At 36.6% G+C, this 27,428-nt stretch overlaps 1 protein-coding gene across 1 annotated transcript in view; it reads left to right on the top strand.

Moving 5' to 3' along the window:
• The window catches only part of LOC139142643 (17S U2 SnRNP complex component HTATSF1-like), a 60,156-nt gene that overhangs the window by 28,353 nt on the left and 4,375 nt on the right, over positions 1-27,428 (top strand). Inside the window, exons 7-8 of the mRNA XM_070712688.1 lie at positions 23,805-23,894; positions 24,298-24,377. Coding sequence (XP_070568789.1) covers positions 23,805-23,894; positions 24,298-24,377 — 170 coding nt within the window. The remainder of the gene's footprint in view (positions 1-23,804; positions 23,895-24,297; positions 24,378-27,428) is intronic.

The raw sequence follows: 27,428 nt of genomic DNA, 5'->3' as shown, positions 1-27,428 counted from the left end.
ACATATATTAAAACAAACTCTGAGAAGTATACTGCTAAAGCATTCCCTCAGGTTATTCTCAATTTCTTTGGAATGTTAGATAGTGAGTCAAGCCCTAAGTTCCTGCCGTCCCAAGTTTATTTGTCTGCCAATTTTGTTTTGTGCACTCAGGGACTACAAACTCTGAGATCCAGTTTGTCTGTGTTTACAATATCAATAAAGTTTTGCTGTGCTAGATTTCATCCACAGCCTAGCTCTCAATTATCAGGTTTCTGCCTCCCGGGAGAAGCTGTGTGGAAAAGCCTGCCTGTACTGAAGTTTTTCTCAGTTTCCGCTCTGTCAAGCTAGGATCTTTGAGCAGCTGATAATAACATTTTTTGCTGAGGTATTTCTTGAATGATAGGAACAGGGACGGATAACAACTTCATGCCCATTAGTTAAGCAATCATGAGAGTGGTGTAGTTACTAAAGTGTTTGTGTATCTTAACTTTCCTTGATTGAATCAGTCTTGGTCAGATGCAGCAACTGATACAGTTTTATTTGTGTGTGTTTTTCCTCCCCTCATCAAGTTCACAGCTGTTGATATGATGTTGAACATGTCAGCATTTATATATATCTACATGTAAAAAGACAGTTTCTCCATTCCAATAATTATACACTTTGCTATACACATATCTGCTTCACATGTTTACAGCTCAGTAGCTGTGATGTATTTGCTACTAGTTTTGTTGTGTAGATAAGTTTCTTCTTCAACTCCCAAAACAATCTTTGAATGTTGACGAGTTAATTTTTTTTTATGACAGCATTACGAGTATAATCACAGTTCCTCAATATGATGGAGGGACTGTGGCGGAGGGACTGTGATGGAGGGACTGTGATGGAGGGACTGAGGTGTATAGAGTGTTCTAGTGCCATGCTACTATTTACAACTAAATTTTTGTCTGGACTACAATGAAATTATTCATTTATCAACAGTAATTACACATTGCAACATACAAGTACAACACACAACACACTGTGTTGAGTGTAAATACCAATGTGTTTCAACACACTTTTGGGGAGAAGATAAAGAAAAATGTAGCTGTTTTGTAAAACAAAGTAACAAAACTATTATTAAAAATTCCTCCAATTGTCCCTTTCAATTTTCGTGTTTGGCATCTGCAGTACAAATCGACATAGCATTGGAAAGTGAGGAAGGCTGCAATTGTGTTCAGGATGTCATTGGACACAGGTTTTTTTCAGATAAGACCAGTTCTGTTGGACTCATCAGTTTCAATTTGCAGTTTTGCCATGTTGCATGGTTTTTTGAACCTAACCTAACTGTTTTGGCACTATTGCATGAGGTGATCATTATTATTTGAATTTCATGAAGTATACTTTTGGCAGAGAAAGAGATACATTGAACAATTGGTGCTGATTGTCTGTGATTTTATCATGTATTGCCAGACTTGGTTCAAGTCTGTGGATATATCATGTATTGCCAGACTTGGTTCAAGTCTGTGGATATATCATGTATTGCCAGACTTGGTTCAAGTCTGTGAATAAATACTAATGTGATGTAGTCAAATATCCACGACTTTCTTTCCAATTGTGACATAGCAGAGTTATCACCAGATTCCGGTTATACTCGGAGAAGCTAACTGCCGATCACATTCACTTCACACATGCACATATCTACTACCCAGATAGTTAACTATCAAAAGCATGAAGAGGGAATCTTAGACGAAACATTTCCTATTCAAAGTAACATTAATGAATTAAAGGTATACAGTCACCTGTAATCTAAATATGCCCAAATATGGTCAAAGGGGCGTTCCTTGGTATTCAAAATGCCCACATGAGGGTGCTGTTTTTAAAAAGCGGCCACCCGCTTAAAATCTGTAATTGGTTAGATTTTCTCTTTCCATGGTAACTGTGGCATAATTTGAACAGGTGACAGTATACCTTTAAAACTTCCTCAAATGACATTACTTTGTAAATCCCCGACTTTAAACAAGTCTGATGTATTGTCTGCTTGTTAAACATACAATACAAGTGCTTCTTATTTCAAATTCAAAAATGTATTTTTTTGAACGGGAGCTTGCATAAAAAGCTTCTAATTCATGAAATACAACATAGAAAATGAAATTGTCAGTATTACTATCCATAGTATAAGCATGATTTGTTCAGTCAATGCACTACCAAGTGGGAACTAGTTTTCAAACAGCTCACACTCAATAATTAGCAGAAATGGCATCATAGCAAAATTATGCAATTTTAAAATATTGTTAAGGTAGTATGCACCTCGAAAGTGAAAGACTTAAACTTTTGCTTGGACTTTCCTCAATGAAACTTTCAACCATTCTCTCCCCAAATCAAAAACAAAAATCAGGGGTCACCGAGCATATTTTTGTACTTGTGAAACAAATTACCTAACATTCGAAATTCAAAATGGCCGCCCATGATCCCTGTGTCAACCTTTATATGGGGCAAAAAAAAAATTATATTTTGAAAAACTAAAATGATCAAAATGTTTCTTACTCAAGAGCTTTATAATGAGCACCCATAAGTTGTAGATCAGAAAAGAATTGTAAAAGTTTTTTTAGAGTCCCAATATCCGTCCCTGAGGTGTGTTCTACCTGAAATGCAAAGAATGATAGTCAGCGTAGCTGCTAAGATTGTGAATGAATTCAACTCCATGCATACCTCAATGAGTCATTACACAGAAAAGATACCATTGGTGTGCTTAACATTACCTCCCTGTCAAGGTTAGAGTCTTGAATCACAAAGGTACACACATGTTCACTCACTGGGTGCCCAGCATCTGTGGTCGCCACAAATTCCTCCTGAAACCCAAGTAGCTCCTGAAAATAGGAAAAACAATTAACTTTTAATATTGCTTAGTCTCTTGTAATACGTTAGCAAGCTGTGTACCATGACCAAGTCGTCCAAAAAAGTGAAAACACCAGGCTGTACTTGTCTGTTTTCTGCTCTCAGACCCAAATCAGCCTGGGTTGAATTAAGAAATAGGATTTGACAAGATACTTTGGTGTCAAGTTTCATAAAAGATTCAAGGCCTCAGTGTGAGAACCCTGGAGGGTAATTGTAACAGGTTAGTGGCCTGGCACTTCGATTTGCAGAGCTTGATACAATGATGTTGATACAATGATATTGGTACAATGAGATTGATACAATGATATTGATACAATGGGATTGATACAATGCAAGTAATACAATGAAAGTGATACAATGATATTGATACAATGAAATTGATACAATGAGATTGGTGCAATGAGATCGGTGCAATGATATTGATGCAATGAGATTAGAACAATGATATTGATACAGTGAGATTGATACAGTGAGATTGGTACAATGTATCTTTTTAAAATTTGTAACAGTCTCTGTTTTTCTTCATTCTGTTGCTATCTATAATCATCAAAGATTGTTAGTTTTGTGCTATTCTCTCAAGTTTTGTCAATATTGATTTGTGTCTGCAATGTGGCATCCCTGGTGTGGCATACTACATGTATTTTGGTTCACACATTCAGTAAATTACAAGTACCAGGGTTGTATCTTGGTTCCCAGTATATGTCTTGGTTCCCAGCAGTGTCTAGGTCCCCAGCAATACCACAGAATCACCTTGTCTGAGATCACCCCTGTCCTAACCGATTCCAAATGACACCAACATGACTCTTGACGAACTCAGTCCAATTCCACCTCTAGCAAAACTCAACTAAGCCCACAGTTGAGAGAGCAAATGTAAGCAAACTCTGTCTAGTTTCAAACAGGTCCAATGAGAAAGTTGGACAATATGTGTATTAAACCAAATTATTTCCTTGCATCAATTTACAATCTACTAGTAACATAAACTCTAATATTCTGATGCCTGACTTTGTAATGGACTACTAGTACCTGTATGTGTAGTGCAAGTGTGAGGGATTTAAGTTAATGCACTGTATGGTAGCTAATAAATCTCTGCTCTCCTGCTCTCTCCATGGCAACCATTCACATCAGCTGAGCAAAATCCTTGCATCTCAGCAAAGTCTTGCTGACTTTGAAATTTAGCAGAGTCGATGTTCAGTTTGCGTTGGTTCTTGATTGAGTGTGTACTCTCATGATCGCTGCAGCATCTGTGAAAAGCATATCACTGACTATGCAGGGGCGCAGTGCAGTCACTGACCATACAGTGGCTGTGCAGTCACTGACCATGCAGTGGCTGTGCAGTCACTGACCATGCAGTGGCACAGTGCAGTCACTGACCATACAGTGGCTGTGCAGTCACTGACCATGCAGTGGCTGTGCAGTCACTGACCATGCAGTGGCTGTGCAGTCACTGACCATGCAGTGGCTGTGCAGTCACTGACCATACAGTGGCTGTGCAGTCACTGACCATACAGTGGCTGTGCAGTCACTGACCATGCAGTGGCTGTGCAGTCACTGACCATGCAGTGGCTGTGCAGTCACTGACCATACAGTGGCACAGTGCAGTCACTGACCATGCTGTAGCATACTGTAGTGCAGTCACTGACCAGTTGTAGGGGATTGGAAAGTAGCAATATATCCCAATGCATGAACACAATGGATATAGTCCAACAGGGTGAAGTGGCACCCTACCCACAAAGGAATTTCTGCATTAAATTCAAGTCTATTAGAGGTCTAGTTTATGCTGTGTTTTTCAACTGAGCCCCAGGCATTTGTCAAATGTGATCGTTGTAAATTAGGTATGATAGATCACCCTCAAACACAGTGTGATGAGATCTCGCTTTCTTTGCATTTTATTTTTTACATGCATAAGACTTTAAAGAATTTTGCCTTTCTATCATCTTTGACTGTTTTCTACATTTGTCTGTTCCGCATGAGGTCAACGTTAGTTTTTTTGTTGTTTGTGTCACTTTACCTCTTTTCTTTATTAAAATTTTGTTTGCACACTGTCATACTATATTCTGTTTCCCTGTTCAGTAAGCCTTCACAAACAGTCCAGGAAATTGAGAGTTTAGAGAAAAAACTGAAGCAGCGAGATGTAATGGTGATATCATGATCTCAATTAGATGTAATTGTGATTTTTGTGAAAGTAATCAACGTATTACGTTAAGTGCAGTTTCTACTGACACTATACAAGAATAAGATGATAGCACAACTCTTGTGTAGGTTTGGTGGAAATATTGGAACATTTATCAAAGCTCCATCAACTGTAATGGTTAATGTATTTTATATTGGCTGTGTTCTTTTTTGTTAAATATATTTTGTTACAGGACTCCAGAAATTACTTTACAATGTTATGTCCAATATTATCATGGAAAACTGAATTTTAGTTCAGACTGGAATTCATTTGTTTGCAGTAACACTGCACATTTTACCGAACACATTCTGTGGAGTCTAATTCTTTGTATTTCAATCTCATTTAAGGCAAAGAATAAGAAAATCTGTTTTCTAAAGCAAAAATAATGAAAATATTACCAAAAAGGCATGGTTGTTGCTGTTTCGTGTAATTGGTTGATTTAATGCAATTTAGATTGGTCAGTGTGACCTTGCTTGTCTTCAAGTTGAACAAGTAACATCTTCAGATACATGTAACCAATGTTGAGTCCTGTCAGGCAATCAAAGCCCAATATAACCTAATGAAATCCAAACTCTTGAAGTGTAGTGGTGGTCTTTGTCCCAGTTGGCACCCGTCGCAAAGAGATATCTGTTTTCATGTTTTTGTCCAATTGTGTCTGGAAACTCGCCACACTGCCGGCCCAGCACTGCCAGCCCAGCACTGCCGGCCAAGCAAACCATGAGAATGCTACACTGGTGTAGCCAACAAGTAATTGATGTTTTAATCCAGAGTTATGGCGGTATAAAGAATTTGAATTTAGTTTGGAATGCATGGATTAAGAGATAGTCTATCAGGAGATGATGATGTATATGGTTTGTGTTGACAGCTGTTGACAAATGTTTCTGAAAGACAGTGTTTCATTTCAAGGTATATTATTCTCTTCAAGTTTAATTTTCAAAGTGTCTGACCTAAATATACACATGTGCAAACAAATCCAGTGATGAACACAAAGTTTTGCTTAAAATACACACTGCATTGTTCCTTCATTGGAACACATAGACAAAACCATAGCTACACATTATAGAAGGATTGATCAAACATACTGACATACGCAGACAAAATCAGAAACGCAAGGGACATTTAGCAGTATCAGTCAAACATACTGGCACACACACACAGCCAGAGACACACAGAATAGCAGTGATGTAGCAGTGTTGGTCAAACATACTGGCACACACACAGACAGAGTCAGAGACACACAGAATAGCAGTGATGTAGCAGTATTGGTCAAACATACTGGCACACACACAGACAGAGTCAGAGACACACAATAGCAGTGATGTAGCAGTATTGGTCAAACATACTGGCACACACACACAGCCAGCCAGAGACACACAGAATAGCAGTGATGTAGCAGTATCAGTCAAATATATTAGCATACACAGACAGAGTCAGAGACACACAGAATTGCAGTATTGGTGAACATACTGACACATAGTCATAGTCAGAGCTTAGAGACACACATAATTGCAGTATTGGTGAACATTCTGACTGGTACGGTGACAAAACTAGTGACACTAAAATAGTAGTATTGGTCTGACATAATGATATACACACAGACACAGAGATAAACAATATAGCTTTCAACTTCAAACATGTTGTTAATGATATTGTATAAAAATATCTAATTATCGTGCATCTGTTATACAGGTTATCAAAATAATCATGTGTCTCACTGTTACAACTACTGCAGTCATCCTCCCTCTACGATGAGTTTAATACTACATTAGTTCTGATTGGCCTTTGTCATACTGACTGTTCTGAAGAAAGATTGAGTGAGGACAAGCTTGAATCAGAAATGTTAAAATGACATTAAAATATTACGCTTCTGATTTTCTCCAGTAGTAGAATAAAATGCCAAAAACGAAAGAAAACTTAAATATGGATTTCATCAGTGACAGTGTTTCATCATTGCACATATTAATTAAGGGGTTCTACTAAAATTTCACCAGATGGAAAGAAATGTTTACTTGATGGCACCATGAAGTTAGCTGTGTATTGCTGGTGCTACTTAATCTGAAACTGCACAGGAAATAACGCACTGTGTCTTCAAAAGCGTTGAAAAGGAAACATACAGAAAGTAAATATCCTTCAATGGTACATGGTTAGACAAAACATTTTGTCACTGTTTAATACGTGAGAAAACAAAAGCAGTCAACCCGATAAGCACTCCTAACTAAAAGTTTCAAAAAAAAATGACAAAAATTGCCATGATTTGTACATTGTGCAAAATACAATTAATTGCTTCCATGAATGCACCACAGTACAGATACACTTCCTTTTTTAATGAATAGATATTTGATGAATGCAAAACCCTTGTATTTTATCTGTTCCTATTTCAATTTAATCCGATGTAATGGTCTAGAAAGCCTTGCAATATTGCCAAGGAATTCACAAATATGTGTTTAATTTGTACAAATTGAAGCTATACAACTCAACCAATTTAAAGCCATTACTGGGCATTCTTGGTGGCAAATCTGATTACAGGCGTTGTAAAAGGTTCAATTTAGTTTCCCATCTCAGTTCAATCATTCTCAGTGGATTGCAATTTTGAACTTCACACAGATGGTTTCTACGATGGGACTACTACGGCAGAGTGGTGGTTCATATGAATCGTTCATTTTCTATCATTTTAAAAGTCATTTGTCTATCTTAATTTTGTAAAATGCAGTTCATTCAATGCTTATAATCAACAGTTTTCTGCTGCATATGATGCAGACAGCTTGAAAGATAGCATGTGTTCCTAAGTAGACCAGACATCAAACTTAAGATAGAACGTGCCTTGGGGACAGATAGTCAGACTCTCAAATTTCTACAATTCTTGTCTGATCTACCACTTGTGAGGGCTCATTTTAAAGCTCTTAGAGAAAGAAAAACTTTCATGGTCTTATTTTCAAAAAACCAAAATTTCATTTTCCCCATAGAGTTAACACAGGGATGGCATTTTGAATGTCAAATATCGCAAAACATTTGGTAATTTGTTTTGGTAGTTCCAAAATTTGCATGGTGACCCCCTGATTTTTATCATTGATTTTTTTAAGAGAATAAGTGAAAGTTTCATCGAGGAAAGTTTGAGCAAAGTTTAAAAGTAAACTGTAAAAGTTAAGTCTTTACTTCCAAGTCACATACCAGTACTATCTTAAACACTTTCCAAAGTAGCCTGACCCATTACGTTTCTGCATGAAATTTTCCGTAAAGGAAAAACGTGAAACTAGAAATTAAAAAGTGAAATCAAGAAGGGAAATACTGTATACACCTTTAAGCAACTTTTCAGTTCAAGGACTCAATTGTACACATCATTTTTGACCATTTATTATTCATGTACACAACTGTTGATAATTTGTGAACCACCTAGAACAAAAAAAATGTTTTTTTACATTTAATTACATCATCTTAATTAAAATTAAATAAAAACATAAGTTCAATGTGAGTGACTTGCAAATCATCAGGTCTCAAACAAATGAGATGTGTTTCTGGTATGCATCACTTCAAAAGCTGTGCAAATCTTTTTATTTACCTTTTTTAGTGTGTTCAAAAATTCCTAATCATAACCTTCCCCAAAAAACAGAAAACACTCAGACTAAAGGATTTGCAACATTTTATTTTAAAAAACAACAAAATCAAACAGATGCTGTTCTGTGTGTGAAGCTGCTTTCTCCTTAGATCCTGACTTGTAAGAAAAAGAATTTTTCAGTCTGTATAAAATGATTTGTCTCGGTATTCTCAAACCAGCATGGTCAGGAAAAGTAAAGTAGAAACAAAATCGCATAACTGCATCACTTTTTGCAAAATATGATCTTTATGTGGTAGCATTATCAAAAGTAATCTTGTTAAAACTTGATCGAAGAAAAGATGAGGTGAAAATCTTTTCGATTTCCGTAAAAATTTGCAACAAATGAATCAGATGTGGGTTTTTTGGTTTCCATTAGTTTCAGAATTTACCATGATCTAAGTGTATTTATGTCTTAATGGACAATAATAGAATGTCATATGTGTGAGGTCAAAGGTTGCTAAAAGGTCATGGTCGTGATAAGTATTGGTTTTGACCCTCTGGGCATATTTTTTTTTATGTTGCAAACACTATGATGTCAATTCAGAATACCATCTTGCTGTGACATGTCCATTTAGGATTGGCTGTCTTGGCAGTAGTTGAGTGGACGTCTTCATTTGAGTTGAGTTGTGTGAAACCTTAAATTTACGGATGGTACTGTCCACATACTATTGAAGTGAACAGTTAATGGGCAATATATGTAACTATGTTATAAAACCAGTGTCAGCCATTTCATGTTGGTTGTATAAGTACCAGGTATAGACTATGCCTACTGTCAGCAAAAATTTGGTTCAACTTTGTCGCGTTTTGTGTTCCATAATTGTGATGTGAATGGTACAATCTCTATCTGCCATTAGAAATGTGTCAGCCTGCTTGAATCATGTTACTACACTGACAATCGTGAGTGAATTTTTTTATGGAATATAGCACCAGGTGTGCATTTCATTGGTCACTATGATGACAAATTTCGACATATTTATAATTTTTCCAACTGCTTCATAAAGCAACATGTGATGAGATCCTTTGATTTCAGATATAAATAGCTGCAACATCAGTAGTAATTACCAATGTCCTATTTGTATAAGCATAAAGCCCATTTAAAATCATCTTTCAGTGACATTTACAAAATAAAAAGTTCCATTCATGACCCAGGTGTGCTATTCAGTAGCCTGGGACACGACATGGATGTACATGTAGTCAAGGGTGTGGCTGATGGGCATAACTGAACTGTGAGGGCAGACTTCAAAGAGACAACATATCACCTGCTTTTGTAAGTCTCTCCAATGAATATACATGGATACAAAAATGAACAAAGGAAAGGGGAATCCTATGATTATATCTGTTACATAAAATCATGACTCATTACAACTACCAAATGAGATCTTTCTGTGTATAGTTCATTTAATACTGGTTGCATGGCTCCTATAGAGATTACATAAAAACCTAATGGCTATAATTTCAGATATATTTTAAGATTTCTATTCCTTTTGGAACAGTTATTGGTTTCTATTGTCAATATCGTCTTTCATTACCAGTGATCTAAATCAAGGTGATCATTACCAGTGATCTAAATCAAGGTGATCATTACCAGTGATCTAAATCAAGGTGATCATTTCAGTGATCTAAATCAAGGTGATCATTACCAGTGATCTAAATCAAGGTGATCATTACCAGTGATCTAAATCAAGGTGATCATTTCAGTGATCTAAATCAAGGTGATCATTTCAGTGATCTAAATCAAGGTGATCATTACCAGTGATCTAAATCAAGGTGATCATTTCAGTGATCTAAATCAAGGTGATCATTACCAGTGATCTAAATCAAGGTGATCATTACCAGTGATCTAAATCAAGGTGATCATTACCAGTGATCTAAATCAAGGTGATCATTACCAGTGATCTAAATCAAGGTGATCATTTCAGTGATCTAAATCAAGGTGATCATTTCAGCGATCTAAATCAAGGTGATCATTTCAGTGATCTAAATCAAGGTGATCATTTCAGTGATCTAAATCAAGGTGATCATTACCAGTGATCTAAATCAAGGTGATCATTACCAGTGATCTAAATCAAGGTGATCATTACCAGTGATCTAAATCAAGGTGATCATTACCAGTGATCTAAATCAAGGTGATCATTTCAGTGATCTAAATCAAGGTGATCATTACCAGTGATCTAAATTAAGGTGATCATTTCAGTGATCTAAATCAAGGTGATCATTACCAGTGATCTAAATCAAGGTGATCATTTCAGTGATCTAAATCAAGGTGATCATTACCAGTGATCTAAATCAAGGTGATCATTACCAGTGATCTAAATCAAGGTGATCATTTCAGTGATCTAAATCAAGGTGATCATTACCAGTGATCTAAATCAAGGTGATCATTACCAGTGATCTAAATCAAGGTGATCATTACCAGTGATCTAAATCAAGGTGATCATTTCAGTGATCTAAATCAAGGTGATCATTTCAGTGATCTAAATCAAGGTGATCATTACCAGTGATCTAAATCAAGGTGATCATTTCAGTGATCTAAATCAAGGTGATCATTTCAGTGATCTAAATCAAGGTGATCATTTCAGTGATCTAAATCAAGGTGATCATTACCAGTGATCTAAATCAAGGTGATCATTTCACACTTTAGGTCACAACCTAGTCCAAGTGTGGAACAGTTTTTGTCTTCCATGGAATTGCGAAATTCCATGGAATTGTGAAATGCCATTTTCAGGGTTCAAAAGTTTATGCATTATTCTTCTAGTGATTGGTTCAGTTGAAGTTATTTTGTATCTTCTCATAATTCTGTTCATAGTTTGCATTGAATAGTACTTTCAAAGTTTTAATCTCGACAAAAAACTGAACAGTTTAATTTAACTGAACAGTTTATTATTTAGCAAAATATTATGTGTAGAGTTTAAGTTTGACATGAAAGATACTCAAGTTTTCTGTATTTTCATCAAATAATTGAAAGCTTGAACGGAAATCTAAATGTTGTCAGAAAATGTGCAACTGTTGAACATATTCACAAAGTACAGAAATTGTAGAGATTAAGTAGTAACAATGACCATTTTGGAAGAATTACGAAATGATTGGCAGGTAATACTGACTCCAGACAAAACTGGGAACTTTCAAGCTGTAAGCATAGTAAGACAACTCTATTAAGAACTTAAAAGTCATCAACTTTGACTTAATAAACATTGGTGGTTACATATACAATAGCACAAGTGGTGTGAGAGCTCAATTACTCTGTTTTCATTACGACTCTTGTTCACTCTGTCACACTGGTTGTGAAAACTAACAGCTGTTTTAACAAGTCCAAAAAGTGCAGCGGATCAAAGGTTTGGTAGAAATCCACCTCCGTAATTTACCAAATGCCCAACCAGAAATCTTCAAAATGATGTTGAAGATTTAAAATTATTTCATCACATCAGAGTAATTCCTTGCTGTTTGAAGTTTTCAACTAATGAATCTATTTTGAATTTACTTTGTAAAGCATCTCTGAGTAATGGTTGGAATGAAGTGAATTCTCTTTCACATAAACCAACGTAACAATTCTAATTTAAGGCAGCATGTTTGGTTGCTGGGTGGCTACAAGTACTTAAGTGTTTTGACTTTAATTCAAAATAAAGGAACATTCTTATTTAATTCTGTTTGTATTAAATTTTGAGGTCAATATCTATAAGACAACAGAGATTTTCTGTTTGTATCAAATTTGAAGTTAATATGTATCGGGCTGTATGAGATATTCTGTTTGTATCAAATTTTGAAGTCAGATATCTAACATTGAAATTGACAGAAGTTGTTCAAATAGGCAGCAAGTTTTAATATCAGACAAAAGAACAGAGGAAAAAATGCAACTTGAAATATTCACTATTAGCAGTTTCTAGAACACTGGTACAGTGAAAGAGCCGTGTAGCTACACGTAGATTTATGTATCATGCAAAATGTAATATTCATGTAAATCCTTTGATATCCCCCCTCCTCACATACACTGGCCCAGTCATTCCTTATGACGTTTAACCCCAGGTTCCCCCACCCCTGCCCTCTCCCCCCCATTGAAAATGATTGGTCTGTACCATAGTAAGATTATAAACTCGATTAAGAATAGGAGTTTGCCTAACAAGTGTGTTGAACAAGTGAAATTTAGATTCTTTGCAAAATAAATGAATTGCAAATATTAGTATGATAATTCTTGTAACAAATGAATATACAATGACGTATAAAAAATATTACTTGTGTAACTCAGTTACTGAAGAAGATGAGTAAAATACAATTCAAAAAAATTTCAGTTTTCTGGTGAAGTCATATTTGGAAATTTTTCAAAAAAAAATCAATCACTGACAAAATTTATAAATTCTGCTGAAAAATATAACATGTGTAGTCTGCTCTTTTCTTTGTGTTCAGCATTGTTTCATTCTGTTAGATGCAGGAATGTTTTAACTCAGTGCACACAGAGATACCCATCAAGTCTCCTATTCCAACTGGAAACTTATCAGTACATCTGGATCAAATTTTCCCACCAAAATGAAGAAAACATTTTTCAACTACATGGGCAGCCAATCTGCTAGTTTCACAAAATTATAACCAGAGATGTTTTGATATGAAAATATATGATTCTAAAATATTATTTAACAAAATTAAAATTGGAAGGGGAAGTAAAAAACTCTTGGCTACTGCCTTCACACTATGTTCCAACATTTACTGTTCACACTGTTGAAAACATTCTCCCATCTCACCAGTGGTTTCTCTCAATCCGAAAAGTTCTCCAGCAAATAATGTTGCCTTTCCCATCAGTAAAGCTCAGAAATTAACTGAAAGCTACTTTTCAACTTGACTTGTTCCAGGTTACTGTCAGAGCAAATGAATGAGCTAATTCCAACCAAATGATGATAAAAAGAATACCTACATGTTCCTTCCCTGCACATTGACGAAGAAAAAATGCAAACCTGCTTTCCTAGAAACTGTTAGCAAACACGTCTTTCCATGGAACACTTTGTTGGCTGCTCCATGGATAGAATATTCCGTGGTCGTTTTGAGGGAAATTTATAATAATCAAAAGTGATTTATGGTGTGAGATATCCACATAGATTGATAAATTCTCCCACTGTTTATTTCAGGTTCCAATTTAGTTTGAGATTTCATAAATTCCGTGCTGCACCCCAACACAATCCCAGGTAAAGCCATAATATTGCTGAGTCATGTCAGTATTCCATGATCAGCAAGAATTAGATTGTGATCAATTTCTGGAATGTTAATTTCTGCATTTTTTTTCACAAGTTTAATCAAAATGGATTTTAATACAGAAAAAAAGAGTTTGAATGTTCTACTCGCAAAATGACTTTAAAATGACAAGTGTTCAATTTATCAACACTGCCTGAACGAGTGTATTGCAATGTCCAATTTTATTGTCGACCACTGAATTTAAATCAAGCCCAGTATTCATTTGTCAACACTAACATTGCATATTGGAAACTGAGCATTGTTGTAGTTCCTTGATAGCAACCAAAGGAAGTTATCATGAAAAGTTATAGCTCTTGGCTGTTTATGCCAAAGTAATTTTTTGTTGCCTCTACAGAATATAATGCCAGCAATTTCTTTTCAGATCTAGACAATTTTATTCATGTTTTTCCCAAAATGTTTGGTGAAAAACTGTAGCCAATGAACAGCTATGTCCATTTTGTCCAAAATTATCGAAAAATTTACCAAAAAATTCATAAAAATTCTCAAAATGTTGCATTGAACTTTTGGTGGGAAAAATTACAGCACTTCAATGGGTTAATGGTGGCAGATCAGATGAATTCATTGGGTGTCCCTCAGATTTGTTAAGTCAAAGTAACTGTTGTAGTGTGCATGTATGTACATGATTTTGAAGCAGACAGTGGTTCAAGTTTTCTCTACACTCTATTGGTCAAGTAATTACTGTTTATGCAGATTTGACCAAATGTCCATCAGCACCATCACTGTAAGTGACCGGCAGTTGACCGGCTGTTGACAGAGCCACAGCTAGAGCTGACCGGACAAAGTGGAGAAACATATGGCAGGGAAGTAAACTGTCGTCTGCAGCCAATGCAAAGTTCAAGCCGACCCCTGCAGAATGCAAGTGATTAATTTTACAGAAGAGATTTTCAAGTCTAGTCTGAGGTGGTACGGAATGTGCCTATATGCTCTTGTCTAACTGTGTTTGCTCAAGTCTTTGTGAACTCTGTCTGTCTGTCTTTCATTTTCATCTGTGTTGCTATTGGCATCTCTCTCTCTCTCTCTCTCTCTCTCTCTCTCTCTCTCTCTCTCTCTCTCTCTCTCTCTCTCTCTCTCCATGTTTCTCATGCCATGTTGTACCTCTCCCCAAACTTTTAATCGCTTACATATTTTTTTAAGTGCCATAAATTTACATAAAAAAAGTTGTAGCACATAATGTATTTTATTCAGATTTTCTCCGTAGCAGACATCATGAGAACTTTAGAAACACATTGCTCTGAACAGTAACACTCGCCAGCTTCTCCAACAGTTTCTTATTTACTTGTCATGATATCCAACCCTGTCATCATCACAGAGTGGTACTATCCTATTGTTCTATGAGATGAGGTCATACCAACGAATGACAATTAGGGGTGGGAGAAGGTGGTGTGTCATGAGATTGAAAGCAAAAGTGTCAAACTTCTTATAACATTTTTGCTTACTTTAGTCTTGAGTTTGATGAAATATGTGCTTATTTGAATAATTGTACATGAATATTGAGTGACTTCATCAGTATTTGTATAAGATTGGTTTCTGATCCGTGGTCCAAGAGACGACCATAGTAGATTGGTTTCTGATCCGTGGTCCAAGAGAGGACCATAGTTAGATTTTAAAAGTCTCATAAACATCAGCGCAAGGGAAAAATAACAAATAATTAGAGTGGCATTTGGCATACACTTTCAAGAAGTCATATCAGAGTTGTACAGTTTTCCAAAATTCTGTTTGTCGGTCGATGACTTCATATTCAGGTTCAGCAGATTCCTTGTTCCATTCAGTTCCCTAAGGGTGACAACAGTAGTCTGTACAGACAAAGCACAGTTACAGATATACACACTTGTTCATTCTGTTGTGTAATGTGCATGCACAAAGCACATTGGCAGGCACACACCATCCAAATGATAGGTAGGTGTTTGTATGCATGTGGTACTTTAAAGGTAAACAGGTCCATTGTTATTCACATATACTAAATGTATATATGTTTTAATCTTATGTACATTTTGATTTACATTCACAGCATATATAGCATGATAACTATCTTTTTATACAGTAAGATGTATATATCTGTATATGACTTGATCACACACGCCTTATTGTTTGGTTGGTGTATATTTCCATTGAACTTGCAACACATTTTCCTCCATAACTAGAGCTTCTTTGGGTGTACACTATATTGAAATACAGAAAGTGTCCATATTAACTTCAAATACTATGCAAAGTTGTTAAAAGACACTGTAGTGGGGCATAGACATAGGCTGTGAATAGACTCTAGTAGTGGGGCATAGACACAGGCTGTGAATAGACTCTAGTAGTGGGGCATAGACACAGGCTGTGAATAGATTCTAGAAGTGGGGCATAGACAGGCTGTGAATAGACTCTAGTAGTGGGGCATAGACACAGGCTGTGAATAGACTAGTAGTGGGGCATAGACACAGGCTGTGAATAGACTCTAGTAGTGGGGCATAGACAGAGGCTCTGAATAGACACTAGAAGTGAGATATAGACAGACTAAATAGACACTAGTAGTGGGGCATAGACACAGGCTGTGAATAGACACTGGTATGGGACATACACTGTAGACACAGGCTGAATAGACACTGGTAGTTAGGCACAGACACAGGATGTGAATAGACACTTAGTAGTGTATAGACAGGCTGTGAATAGACTCTGGTAGTGGGACATAGGCTGTGAATAGACACTGGTAGTGGGACATAGGCTATGAATAGACATCGGTAGTGGGACATAGGCTATGAATAGACATTGGTAGTGGGACATAGGCTGTGAATAGACACTGGTAGTGGGGCATAGACAGAGGCTGTGAATAGACACTAGTAGAAGGGCATAGACAGGCTGTAAACAGACACTGATAGCAGGTCACAGACACAGTGTGTCAGATCATTGGTAAACTGACATTCTCACTTGACTCACAGACTATTAGGATGAACATTACCGTGTCAGATCTGTTTTGATGGTACATGTGTTTTGCCGATCACATTACAGAGGTATGGACCATGATTGCCTGCAAACATGCAGAGCATACCTCTCATGCTGTCTCTTGTGAAAAAAAAAGTGTGGGTGGAAATAAAACTACTCTGTTAAGGGCTTTTAACAGTTGTTGAAAACATACCAACGTTTATTACGGCCACTGAGCCAGGTGATGGATGGCAGGTTTCATTCTGTTGTGTCTTGAATTCACTTTTACATTAGTTATAAGTTGTGTTCACCTACGGCCCCTCTCAAATGGAATATTCCAATTGTCTTGGATAGTGACAGCAACTGTTGATTGAAAGAAAATGGATGATATATTTAAACACATATATGCATTGAACAGTTGGTGAAATTGTGTGTTCCTATGACAACATCATCTGTTTTTGTTTTCAGCAAATGAAAACTGTACAGTGAATTGTTACTTAGTACAATAGCAAAGATTTTTTGCCAAGTCTGGATCATTTCCTTTATCAAAGCAACACAAAAATTGGAATACACTATCTTATGATAATATAATGAACATTTTCAAAACAAAGAAAAATCTACAGGAAAAAATCCTTATTTTTCAATTTTCTGTGGATATTGTTGTTTTTACCCAGAAATGAACCTCTGATCTTCAAACTTACATGTATTTTTTTCAATTTTGACCTTCAGTATAGTCGGATGCTTGTTTCAACGCACCCACTCACACATGTCAAATATGATATATGGCTTGTGAAATCCGACAAGTCTCAAACATATATTCACTTACCACAACAACATCTTGTTGGACTAGTTCAGTGAGAATTCCCAGCAAATTAAATAAAGGCCGCGTTCTGAACATTGACTGACTTTCTCGGGTCACGAACAGTGAAAGGACACTTTTATATTTTCTTTTAAGAGTCCGTAGTCTGGAGAAATTCCTGTTTGATTGAGATTTTATACCCTGACTGAAGTGCTTGGTAGTCTGACAAAGCCTGCTGGAATGCGGTGTACCTGTGTTCGGAAATAAACCAATGTGCTTGATCCTCTCATATATAGGTTTTTACTGATCGGAAAAGAATTTTAGTTCAGTAAACAGTGTGAAAGTACTGAAACTTGACTTGTGTGTGATGTATATCAGTATTGATTTCCAGGTAAAGTCTGTGCCAAGGCCAGATTTTTTAGTGGTTTCTCCATTCATCTTGCCCCAAAGACTGTAGATACACTACAAAAAAGTTTTGTGTCTACGGAGTATACTAGTCAGCATTTAACCCTTTGAGCGCCAAAGTCAATTTTTGCCACCTGTAACAATTTACCCCAGTCAATTTTTTTCAGATTTTTGCCAAAATTTTGATAAAAAACTGTAGCCGATGAAATGTGATGTCTGTTTGGTTCAAAATTATCAAAAAAATTTCAGAAAAATTCATAAAATTGATAAAATGTTGCACTAAAATTTTGGTGAGAAAAATACAGCGCTCAAAGGGTTAAAGTTGTTGTTCAGTGCTTTGAAACGATTGCATCAAATAACCACAAAAAGGAAATGAACTGCTTCAAGATCCATTCTTACTGTCAAGGAGAAGTGGCAATTCATTTACTGGCAGAAATTGCAGTCTTTATCCCCTACACGACCAATAAGAGAGCTCAGACAAAGGTTTACAGAGGAAAGCTATGCCGAGTACCTTGTTTGCTTCAAGTGGAGAGGGGGATGATAATTACTTGGTAGAAAGAGTTTTAAAACCAGTCCCCCACCTGTACAGTCTCATGTTACTGTGCTTTCTGCCTGGTACTGACAGACATGAGCACCTCTCTCTACGTATGCTCTCCGAGAAATCCAACTTGTCAAATGAAATTGCTTTTGTTGACTGCTGAAACAGACAGCTCTGAAAGGGAGACTGAATGCTTTGTGAGTTTTTTTTTCTTTTTAAAAATAGAATCTGTGTTATGCTTTCTTGGTCAGCTTTGTGAGTGTGAAAGTGTCAGAATACGGAAATCAAGGCCTTGGAAAATTCCCTCATCTAATAGGTTTCAAATATTTTGTGAGTGCATGTACTGTTGCAATTGATCCCCATGTACTTTGGTGTTGAACACTGCATTTAGTCACCGTCAAGACATCATGAACACAATTTTACAATGGAAGTATGTACACTTTTGTTGTAGAAGAGAACAGATTTTTCCAAGATTCATGAAATACTGCAGATATTTAGTGTATCTGTCAGAGCACCAGCTGAAGAAGTAAGATATTTTTGAAGACACAGGTTGCTTTCATTAAAATAAAGTGATAAGAACAATGCTCACTTGACAGAAAAAAGAAAATGTCCTTAAAATTAAAAACTTAACAAAGTAGTTCTTTTATTCAGAACAAACTTTTTGAAAAGTTTATATACCTCAGGTTTCTAGAATTTATTGACAAAACTTGACAGGATTTGAATTCTAATTTGAATTGCTTTGTGTTTTTTATTCATGAAGTAGCAATAATATTCTGTGATAACTTACACAGCTTTCTGAAAGTAGTTAGATTATTAGTTTTTTAATTGGCTTTTGGTTTCAGGGGCAACCAATAAAATTGCAGTAAAAAAAGGTTCTTGCAATTAACTTTAAAGCAGACGAATTTGCTGATTTTTCTCACACTACTATAATAGTAGCAGGTAGCACAATTTTTCTTTTTTAGGCCAGTGGACAACTTGAAAAAAGTCCTTTTGGTGGGTGGAGAGTATTATATACATGTATGGTAGCTGTATTTAAGAGTTGACTGATAGGGAGTGGAGGGCAGAAGTTTGAGATGAAGGGAGGTTAGTGGGGAGATTCCGTAATTAAATGGAAGGAGGGGTGATTTTATGATGGAAAGGGAAAGCAGGGGTGGGGGTGGGGGTTCCTGGAGCAGTGTTCATACCATTTTCAGGTAGTCTTGGCATTGCAGGTGCAAACAGATTTCACACTTCCTATCAAATGTAATTTTTGTTCTAAATACTTTGCAATAGTATGTTATGATGTGAAAACACCTCTACCAGTAGTTAATATTTCTCGAAATCAGCTGTTTAGCCGCTCTTTCAGCTTTGTAACCATGGACTCTTATCAGACTGACTCATGGGACCTTTGGTTGGTTTATTCAGCAGATCTGAATTCATCAAATCTCAATTATAAATGCAGATTCATGTTGATGAGGAATATGGCTAGAGTAATTAAATTGTTGACATGTTGCTTTAGAAGCCTGGTTGTCAGTTATCTTCAGAAGATATACGGCTGGGTGATTCAATGGATGGAGAGCTGAGTTGATGGATCAGTGGGTGGGTGGTTGGTTGATAGGTTGGTTTGCTGTCTGGTAGGCAGGTTGGTTTATCAGCAAGTACTTGTTTGTGTGGATGTCATTCTCCCTAAAATAGTAACTGTTGTATTTGTAATGCTCTAGTAATCTTGGTGTAGCCTGTCATACTCTTCTAATTTTAGTCATCAATAATAAAGCATCATTTGAATCTGAAATCCTGGAAAAAATTTTCAAAGCAAGTTTTCCAATTTTCAAGGGTTTGGCCAAGTGTAGAGATGGAGCTTGCATATATTTACCTTATTTAACTTATTTCATGACACTGTGTTTAGTTTTCCTTTCCTTTACCCAATAAAATATTCATCATTTTCGGTATTCTATATACTTGCAATAAAATTCAGCAAACTATTTGTTGATAACATTCTGAAATGTAGCTTTAATTGTGTGCAAGAATCACATTCTTTAATAGCACAGTAGCTTTTGGGGATTTGTTTTTTTCAATGCTTTTTTATTTAGTGTAACAACCGAGAAAAAATAATACACTTATAGGAATTCTGGTACAATGTAAATACATAGTTTATTTTTTGGAAACATACGTTAAAAAGAACAGGACAACAGTTTATTCTTTACAGATCTGTTGATGAGCATGTCTTCTATTGGCTGTTCAACCTCAGACGACATAGTTTTAATATTTACTTTGTCAAAGATGCTACGGCATATTTATTTGGTGAGTCTTTCTGTCTGTAAGGTGGTAGAATTTTTCAGTAATCAGTTGTCACTGTAATTTCAGTTATGATTGATGTTAGCCTGGGTTCAACTTTATGACAAGTAATTCCTTGTGAACATGTACCGTTCCAAAAATACATGAGTAGAGTGAGTGTGATAGAAGTCTGTTAACACTCAGTGAATGTGATGACAACTGCATCCACGTATTTATACGTCTCTTTGTTCCGTGTATCTACATTTTTTTGTTCTCAAGCCAAACATTAGCGGATAGTTTCTTGAAAATAAAACATCCGTGTGGGTTACACGATATGACTTCAGGCCATCTTTAATTGTGATAATTATATTGTTCTGCAACAGTTATAGTAGCAGCTTTCCATTTCTGTAGGCCAGTCTTTGAATCCAACGTAGTAAAATTGAGGCACACTTACTTGTGATGGGCTTGGAATGTCAAGTGGAGCGCCACAGTGTTGTATAGCAATTAACCAAAGTTTGTTTTAGAGGTCTAATATTTGTTCTTTGTGAGTACACACAGCGTAGTTTGTGTTACCCGTAACATACACAATGTGTAGAGCTCTGAGTGTTTTGGGAATCACAGAGAAGTTTGCTTTCTGCACCAATCAGTCTGGCAAGGGTCCTTGGCTCGACTGTTGTTGTGGGTTTGAAATGTCTGATCAATGACACGTTCGACCAGCACAGTTCACCATTGATTCCCCCCCCCCCCCTTGCATTGAGCGAGTTGTTGTCAAGCACACGGCCTCTTCAGGACACCAGCGTTGTGCATGGGGGGCTATAGGCACCTTGACATAGACGAGCAAGGACCACCCAGGCTTGAGGGGGAGCCTCCTAACCGCAGCCCCCAACAAAGACAGTTGAAAACACACTGCTAAATCACAGGTCTTGTTTACGAGTGAAAGTTAACTTTGCGTTAGGCCTGAGTGCACCTGAACAAAAGATGGCATTCCTGGTATTTGCTTAGTCTAATTGTATCGCTTAATGGGCCATCGAATCTCTTTTCAAAAGATGCATCATATTTTATTGTGTACCCGTAATGTACGTCTGCCACCTCTCAAGTTAACACTATTGTCCCTGGCCCATTTGGTGTGTTTTACCTGATCCATTGGCCACTTTGATGTTTGTTGTATACATGAACAGCACATCAGACGATTGCCAAATAGTGGCCCGGTTCCCTCACAACAATGCGTCCCCTTTGTTGTATTAGATGTTGTTGGACATATTTTGTGGTACTTATGTGGTCTGAGTGTACGTACGCGCTTTAGACACATCTTAGAGGCAGGTGACACCGCGTATTGTTCATTTGGCCCATTCAGACCAATTGAATGAATGTTACAGCCGCTATGCGCCTAGTTTTTTTCACAGTTTGTTTTCATTGCCTGTTTAACTTTTAATTTGCTCTAAGCTGAGAGTTTAAAGCCGTTTACTGAAGTTATTGACTTGGCGATTTCTCTAGTCATCTCTTCCATAGCTATCAAAGGAAGAAAGTGTATTTAAGGGCTCAAAGGTTGGCAAGGAACAAAATGCAAGCCTAAACTGTGTTTGGAAATTTTACCTCTGCCTGCTAAAAATATCACAGGATTATTTTATCGATTGGTTCAGTCCAACTGTTTTGAAACTGAAATTTTGTGAATCTGCCAGCTTGAATGCTGGTGAATATTTTTACAAATTCAAAGTGATGGTGGATGGAAATCACTCAGTAAAACTTACTGTTATATAAGCTTTAATTAATATAACTGTCTGTGGTTGAATTTTGACTGACTATTTTCAAAAACAGAATTTGAAAGCTGAGCCTGTTTGATGTCTGTTTCATGTGTATTTTCACATGATTGTCATTTTCTGCGTATCATGTATATACATTCACTCTGAGATTCCACAGGGGTATTTGTGTTGGTTATCTAGACTTCCTGGTTGAAAACAGTTTTAATCCTGCAGTGTCAGCATCAGGCTAAAAGTGTATGGTGCGACAGCAAAGTTTTTCAATTGTATAGTTGTATGTGATACAGTTGTATCTTTATAAGGTAACAAGAGCCATGTACTGTGAGAAAAACACAGGCATAAAGCCTACATATAATATAGTGAAGATTTGATAGGAATATTGTGATTTTGTGTGTCAATGAATTAACATTGTGTACTACATGAATCACAAGAGTTGGTATCTGACGCAGAAACAACGCCAAAATGACACCACTTTCTACAGCATGTATGTGTAAGGTTTTATCTACATCTAGTGTTCAAATGATCTCAAAGCTCTACCTGTGCTAACGTGAATACTGATGATTATTTTGATCACTGACTTTTCTTAGTTAGCTGAGAAGGTACTGTGCCGATAGGTTTTGAGTTTGAATCCTTTAATGAGATAATTGAATTCAACACCTAGCTGTGTCAAACCCTCTCTAGATTACATTTTCTAGAGAAAATATGTTGGACGGGATTTTATTTGAAAGACAGTATTTGAAAGACAGTGTAAATGTGTGTCCAAGATGCAATATTGTTGATGACAAATGAATTCTAGTCTTGACTAGGATTCTTCAACATCGGACATTACTCACATAATGGCAGTGTGGATGAATTGAACACGAGGCATTACTGTGAAATTAACTGTAAAACAAGAAATTGACAAGTACAAGCATAATAAAAAAATTGAAAATTTTTCAAAATTACATCTTATGGAGCTTGAAAACAGTTCATTCTTTGTTTCTTTGTTTGTTTTGAAAAATCCACTGAAGAAAACACATCAGTTATTTTGCTCATAGCATCCCATCACATAATTTAGCCGGTTATTTGCAGGATTGATTCCAGTTACAAACTGTTTTCAGTCTGCAAAAATCTCAAAGCATAGATTTAATATTGAAAAATTTTCTTCAGTTTTTACAGAAAATCTTGTGCATGTTGCAGGAAGTTTTCATGTACTGGATTCCAAATTCTGACCACCTTTATCACAGCGATAAAGGGTGACAAGCAAAGTTTTCAGAGAGAAAACTCACATGACAACAAATTTTATTCTTTTTTCTCCACAGGAAGATCCCATGGCAATCAACGAAATCAGAGATGATTTGAAGGCGGAGTGTGGTAAATTTGGAGAAGTCAAAAAAGTGACAATTTTCGATGTGAGTATCTGTGCAGCTACAGTGTCGTCAGAGACAAGTGAATTTATCTGAATTTCAAAAATTCAGTGAACTTCACACTTTTTCTGTCCAACTTGAAAATTTCAATAATTTGTTGATAACTATAATAGAGAGATACTCCCCAATATGAAATGATAAAATCAAGTCTGGTAAAACTTAAGACCATTGTTTCCACACGTGGGAGAAATTTTAAGAAAGGAGATTTTGGCTGATTTAGTCAATATCAACAAAGTTCTTTACACAACTCGAGAAGCAGTTTTTAAAATATGAATAATTTGTATGTATCAAGTCCAACTCATCATCACACATATGTAGTGGACATAACAGAGGACAACTAGATGTGGTTGTCTTGAATGCTATGTTTTCATTTCCAATCCTTGTGTAGAGACATCCTGATGGTGTGGCATCTATCAAATTTAAAGAAGCCGAGGAAGCTGATCAGTGTATTGCTGCACTGAACGGAAGGTGAGTTCAGTGTCCATCACGTAATGTGGATGTGATGTGTTTGAATCTGATCAGTGTATTGCTGCACTGAATGGAAGGTGAGTTCAGTGTCCATCACGTAATGTGGATGTGATGTGTTTGAATCTGATCAGTGTATTGCTGCACTGAATGGAAGGTGAGTTCAGTGTCCATCACGTAATGTGGATGTGATGTGTTTGAATCTGATCAGTGTATTGCTGCATTGAATGGAAGGTGAGTTCAGTGTCCATCACGTAATGTGGATGTGATGTGTTTGAATCTGATCAGTGTATTGCTGCATTGAATGGAAGGTGAGTTCAGTGTCCATCACGTAATGTGGATGTGATGTGTTTGAATCTGATCAGTGTATTGTTGCACTGAATGGAAGGTGAGTTCAGTGTCCATCACGTAATGTGGATGTGATGTGTTTGAATCTGATCAGTGTATTGCTGCATTGAATGGAAGGTGAGTTCAGTGTCCATCACGTAATGTGGATGTGATGTGTTTGAATCTGATCAGTGTATTGCTGCATTGAATGGAAGGTGAGTTCAGTGTCCATCATGTAATGTGGATGTGATGTGTTTGAATCTGATCAGTGTATTGCTGCACTGAATGGAAGGTGAGTTCAGTGTCCATCACGTAATGTGGATGTGATGTGTTTGAATCTGATCAGTGTATTGCTGCACTGAATGGAAGGTGAGTTCAGTGTCCATCACGTAATGTGGATGTGATGTGTTTGAATCTGATCAGTGTATTGCTGCACTGAATGGAAGGTGAGTTCAGTGTCCATCACGTAATGTGGATGTGATGTGTTTGAATCTGATCAGTGTATTGCTGCACTGAATGGAAGGTGAGTTCAGTGTCCATCACGTAATGTGGATGTGATGTGTTTGAATCTGATCAGTGTATTGCTGCATGAATGGAAGGTGAGTTCAGTGTCCATCATGTAATGTGGATGTGATGTGTTTGAATCTGATCAGTGTATTGCTGCATTGAATGGAAGGTGAGTTCAGTGTCCATCACGTAATGTGGATGTGATGTGTTTGAATCTGATCAGTGTATTGCTGCACTGAATGGAAGGTGAGTTCAGTGTCCATCACGTAATGTGGATGTGATGTGTTTGAATCTGATCAGTGTATTGCTGCACTGAATGGAAGGTGAGTTCAGTGTCCAACTCATTGTCAGCCTTGTCAGTTTTGTCCAAAGATTGCACATTTGTATGTACATGTGGAATATCTTAGATGTAACAGAAGTCAATACAATCTCACCTTTTTTGCAAAGACCCTTGATAATTGATGATTGTGTTTTTAAATTGTTAATCATGGTACTTTTGGACTGTTTTACACTGTGTTGACCACACTTATGAATATTCAAATTATACTTCAGAAAGGTTTTATCATAACACCATTGCCTCTACATTCAGCAATTCATCCAATTAGCCAAAAATTAGTATGGCTATTCAAATTCACTGTACAGGGGCTGTGATCACATCAACCAGTCATAAATATTAATCCATCAGACTGCAAAAAAAACAGAAGAAAGAAAACAAAATATGTTATTTGGCCAGCCTTTAGTTTGTATTGTCATTTTATAACATATTCAAAACATCTTACTTTTAATGCCAATGTTCAATGTTTGGTCCTGCAATTATTCATATCAACAGCAAAACCATGGAAACATACTATACATTTGTAGACTGCACTGTTATTGTTGAAGAGTGATTTCTCATTCTGAATAGAAGTAATGTAAACAATGACACTGCAGTATACAAATATAGATTCCGTGTTGACAATGCAAATACTGGGTATCTGTACAGGCAATAGTTCTTTTTCCGGTTCCATGATGCAGTGCGTGCCAGGGTATACAAAGCGTACGTTACGCATAGAACTTTTTAGCCGTAGGGTACACGCAGGGTACGTTACTCATAGAACTCTATGGCAGATTACACCCTGATATATATTTTCGTTGCTGATGGTTAGATTATACACGGGGCATTATTTGGTATTGCAAATTAGTGTCATTCTTCTATAACAATCTATTGTACAACACAAATAAGCATGTTTTCGCTCTTTTGAGCTTATATACGGTGTTCGATAAAGTCACTGCAATGCATTGTGGGATAACCGGGAAAAGGTCTATAAGCAGCACTCAGAGTAGAACAAGACCTTGTAATTGACATACAAAACAAAAATTATGGTTTAAAAAATCATCAAAAGTTACAGCTACTGACTGTTTCATTTCTTTGTATGTTAATCCATGCTCCAACAGAAATTAATTACATAGTGCTATCATGTAGAGGGGTGAGAATCTTACCCCAATGTTCACCAATTTATGGAATAATTGCATTATTTTCAATGTTGTACTTGGATCATTACACTTGCAAATAGGGGTGTGCAGATCCAGTACTCATGGTGAGAACATGTTCTTGTTGCTGTGATACTAAATTAAGGGACAAATTGCTTGGTAAACATTTGAATTATTATCCCTTGGTAAAAAGCCTACATATTACAGAGCCCTGTCCACCCCTCCCTGTTTGTGTTTTAGTCCAAGCTAAAATAGGTAGCAGCCAGACTATACCAACAATTCTGAGAATTTAGGGGTGATTTGAGTACCCAATAAAACAACAGCTGTTTGATATACCATTTTCCATTCAGTGACTTAAGTATCAAATTATGGCCGGAATTGAGGAGAACAGACAGAAAGAATGGAACAAGGATTTCACAACTTTCCGACCTCCACTAGAAAAATATTTACACAGCCATCAGCTCATAGAGCTGGTATGAACAATATGCCACTTTTACCAAATCATACATTGTAACCGTGTTGATGATTCTTGTTTCCATTATCAAGAAGCAACACACTTCATCAGACATTTTCTATTGAAATCCTGTTCTGTTTTAACCGTTTACCTGCCAGACAGTATCACTTCCCCATCTGCCAAGTCAGTAAAAAGCGGTATTGAGCCAAAACCATATGTATTTTCACCCACTTGACTTGGTATGTTATAGCAGCTTTAGTGTGAAAAGGTCGTGTTTTATTCAGTATCTCTGTCTT

Source organism: Ptychodera flava, chromosome 10 (assembly GCF_041260155.1).
Source record: "Ptychodera flava strain L36383 chromosome 10, AS_Pfla_20210202, whole genome shotgun sequence".
NCBI classification, from domain to species: domain Eukaryota; kingdom Metazoa; phylum Hemichordata; class Enteropneusta; family Ptychoderidae; genus Ptychodera; species Ptychodera flava.
The sequence above is the reverse complement of the archived record's forward strand: the minus strand, read 5'-3'. Positions and strand labels throughout refer to the sequence as shown.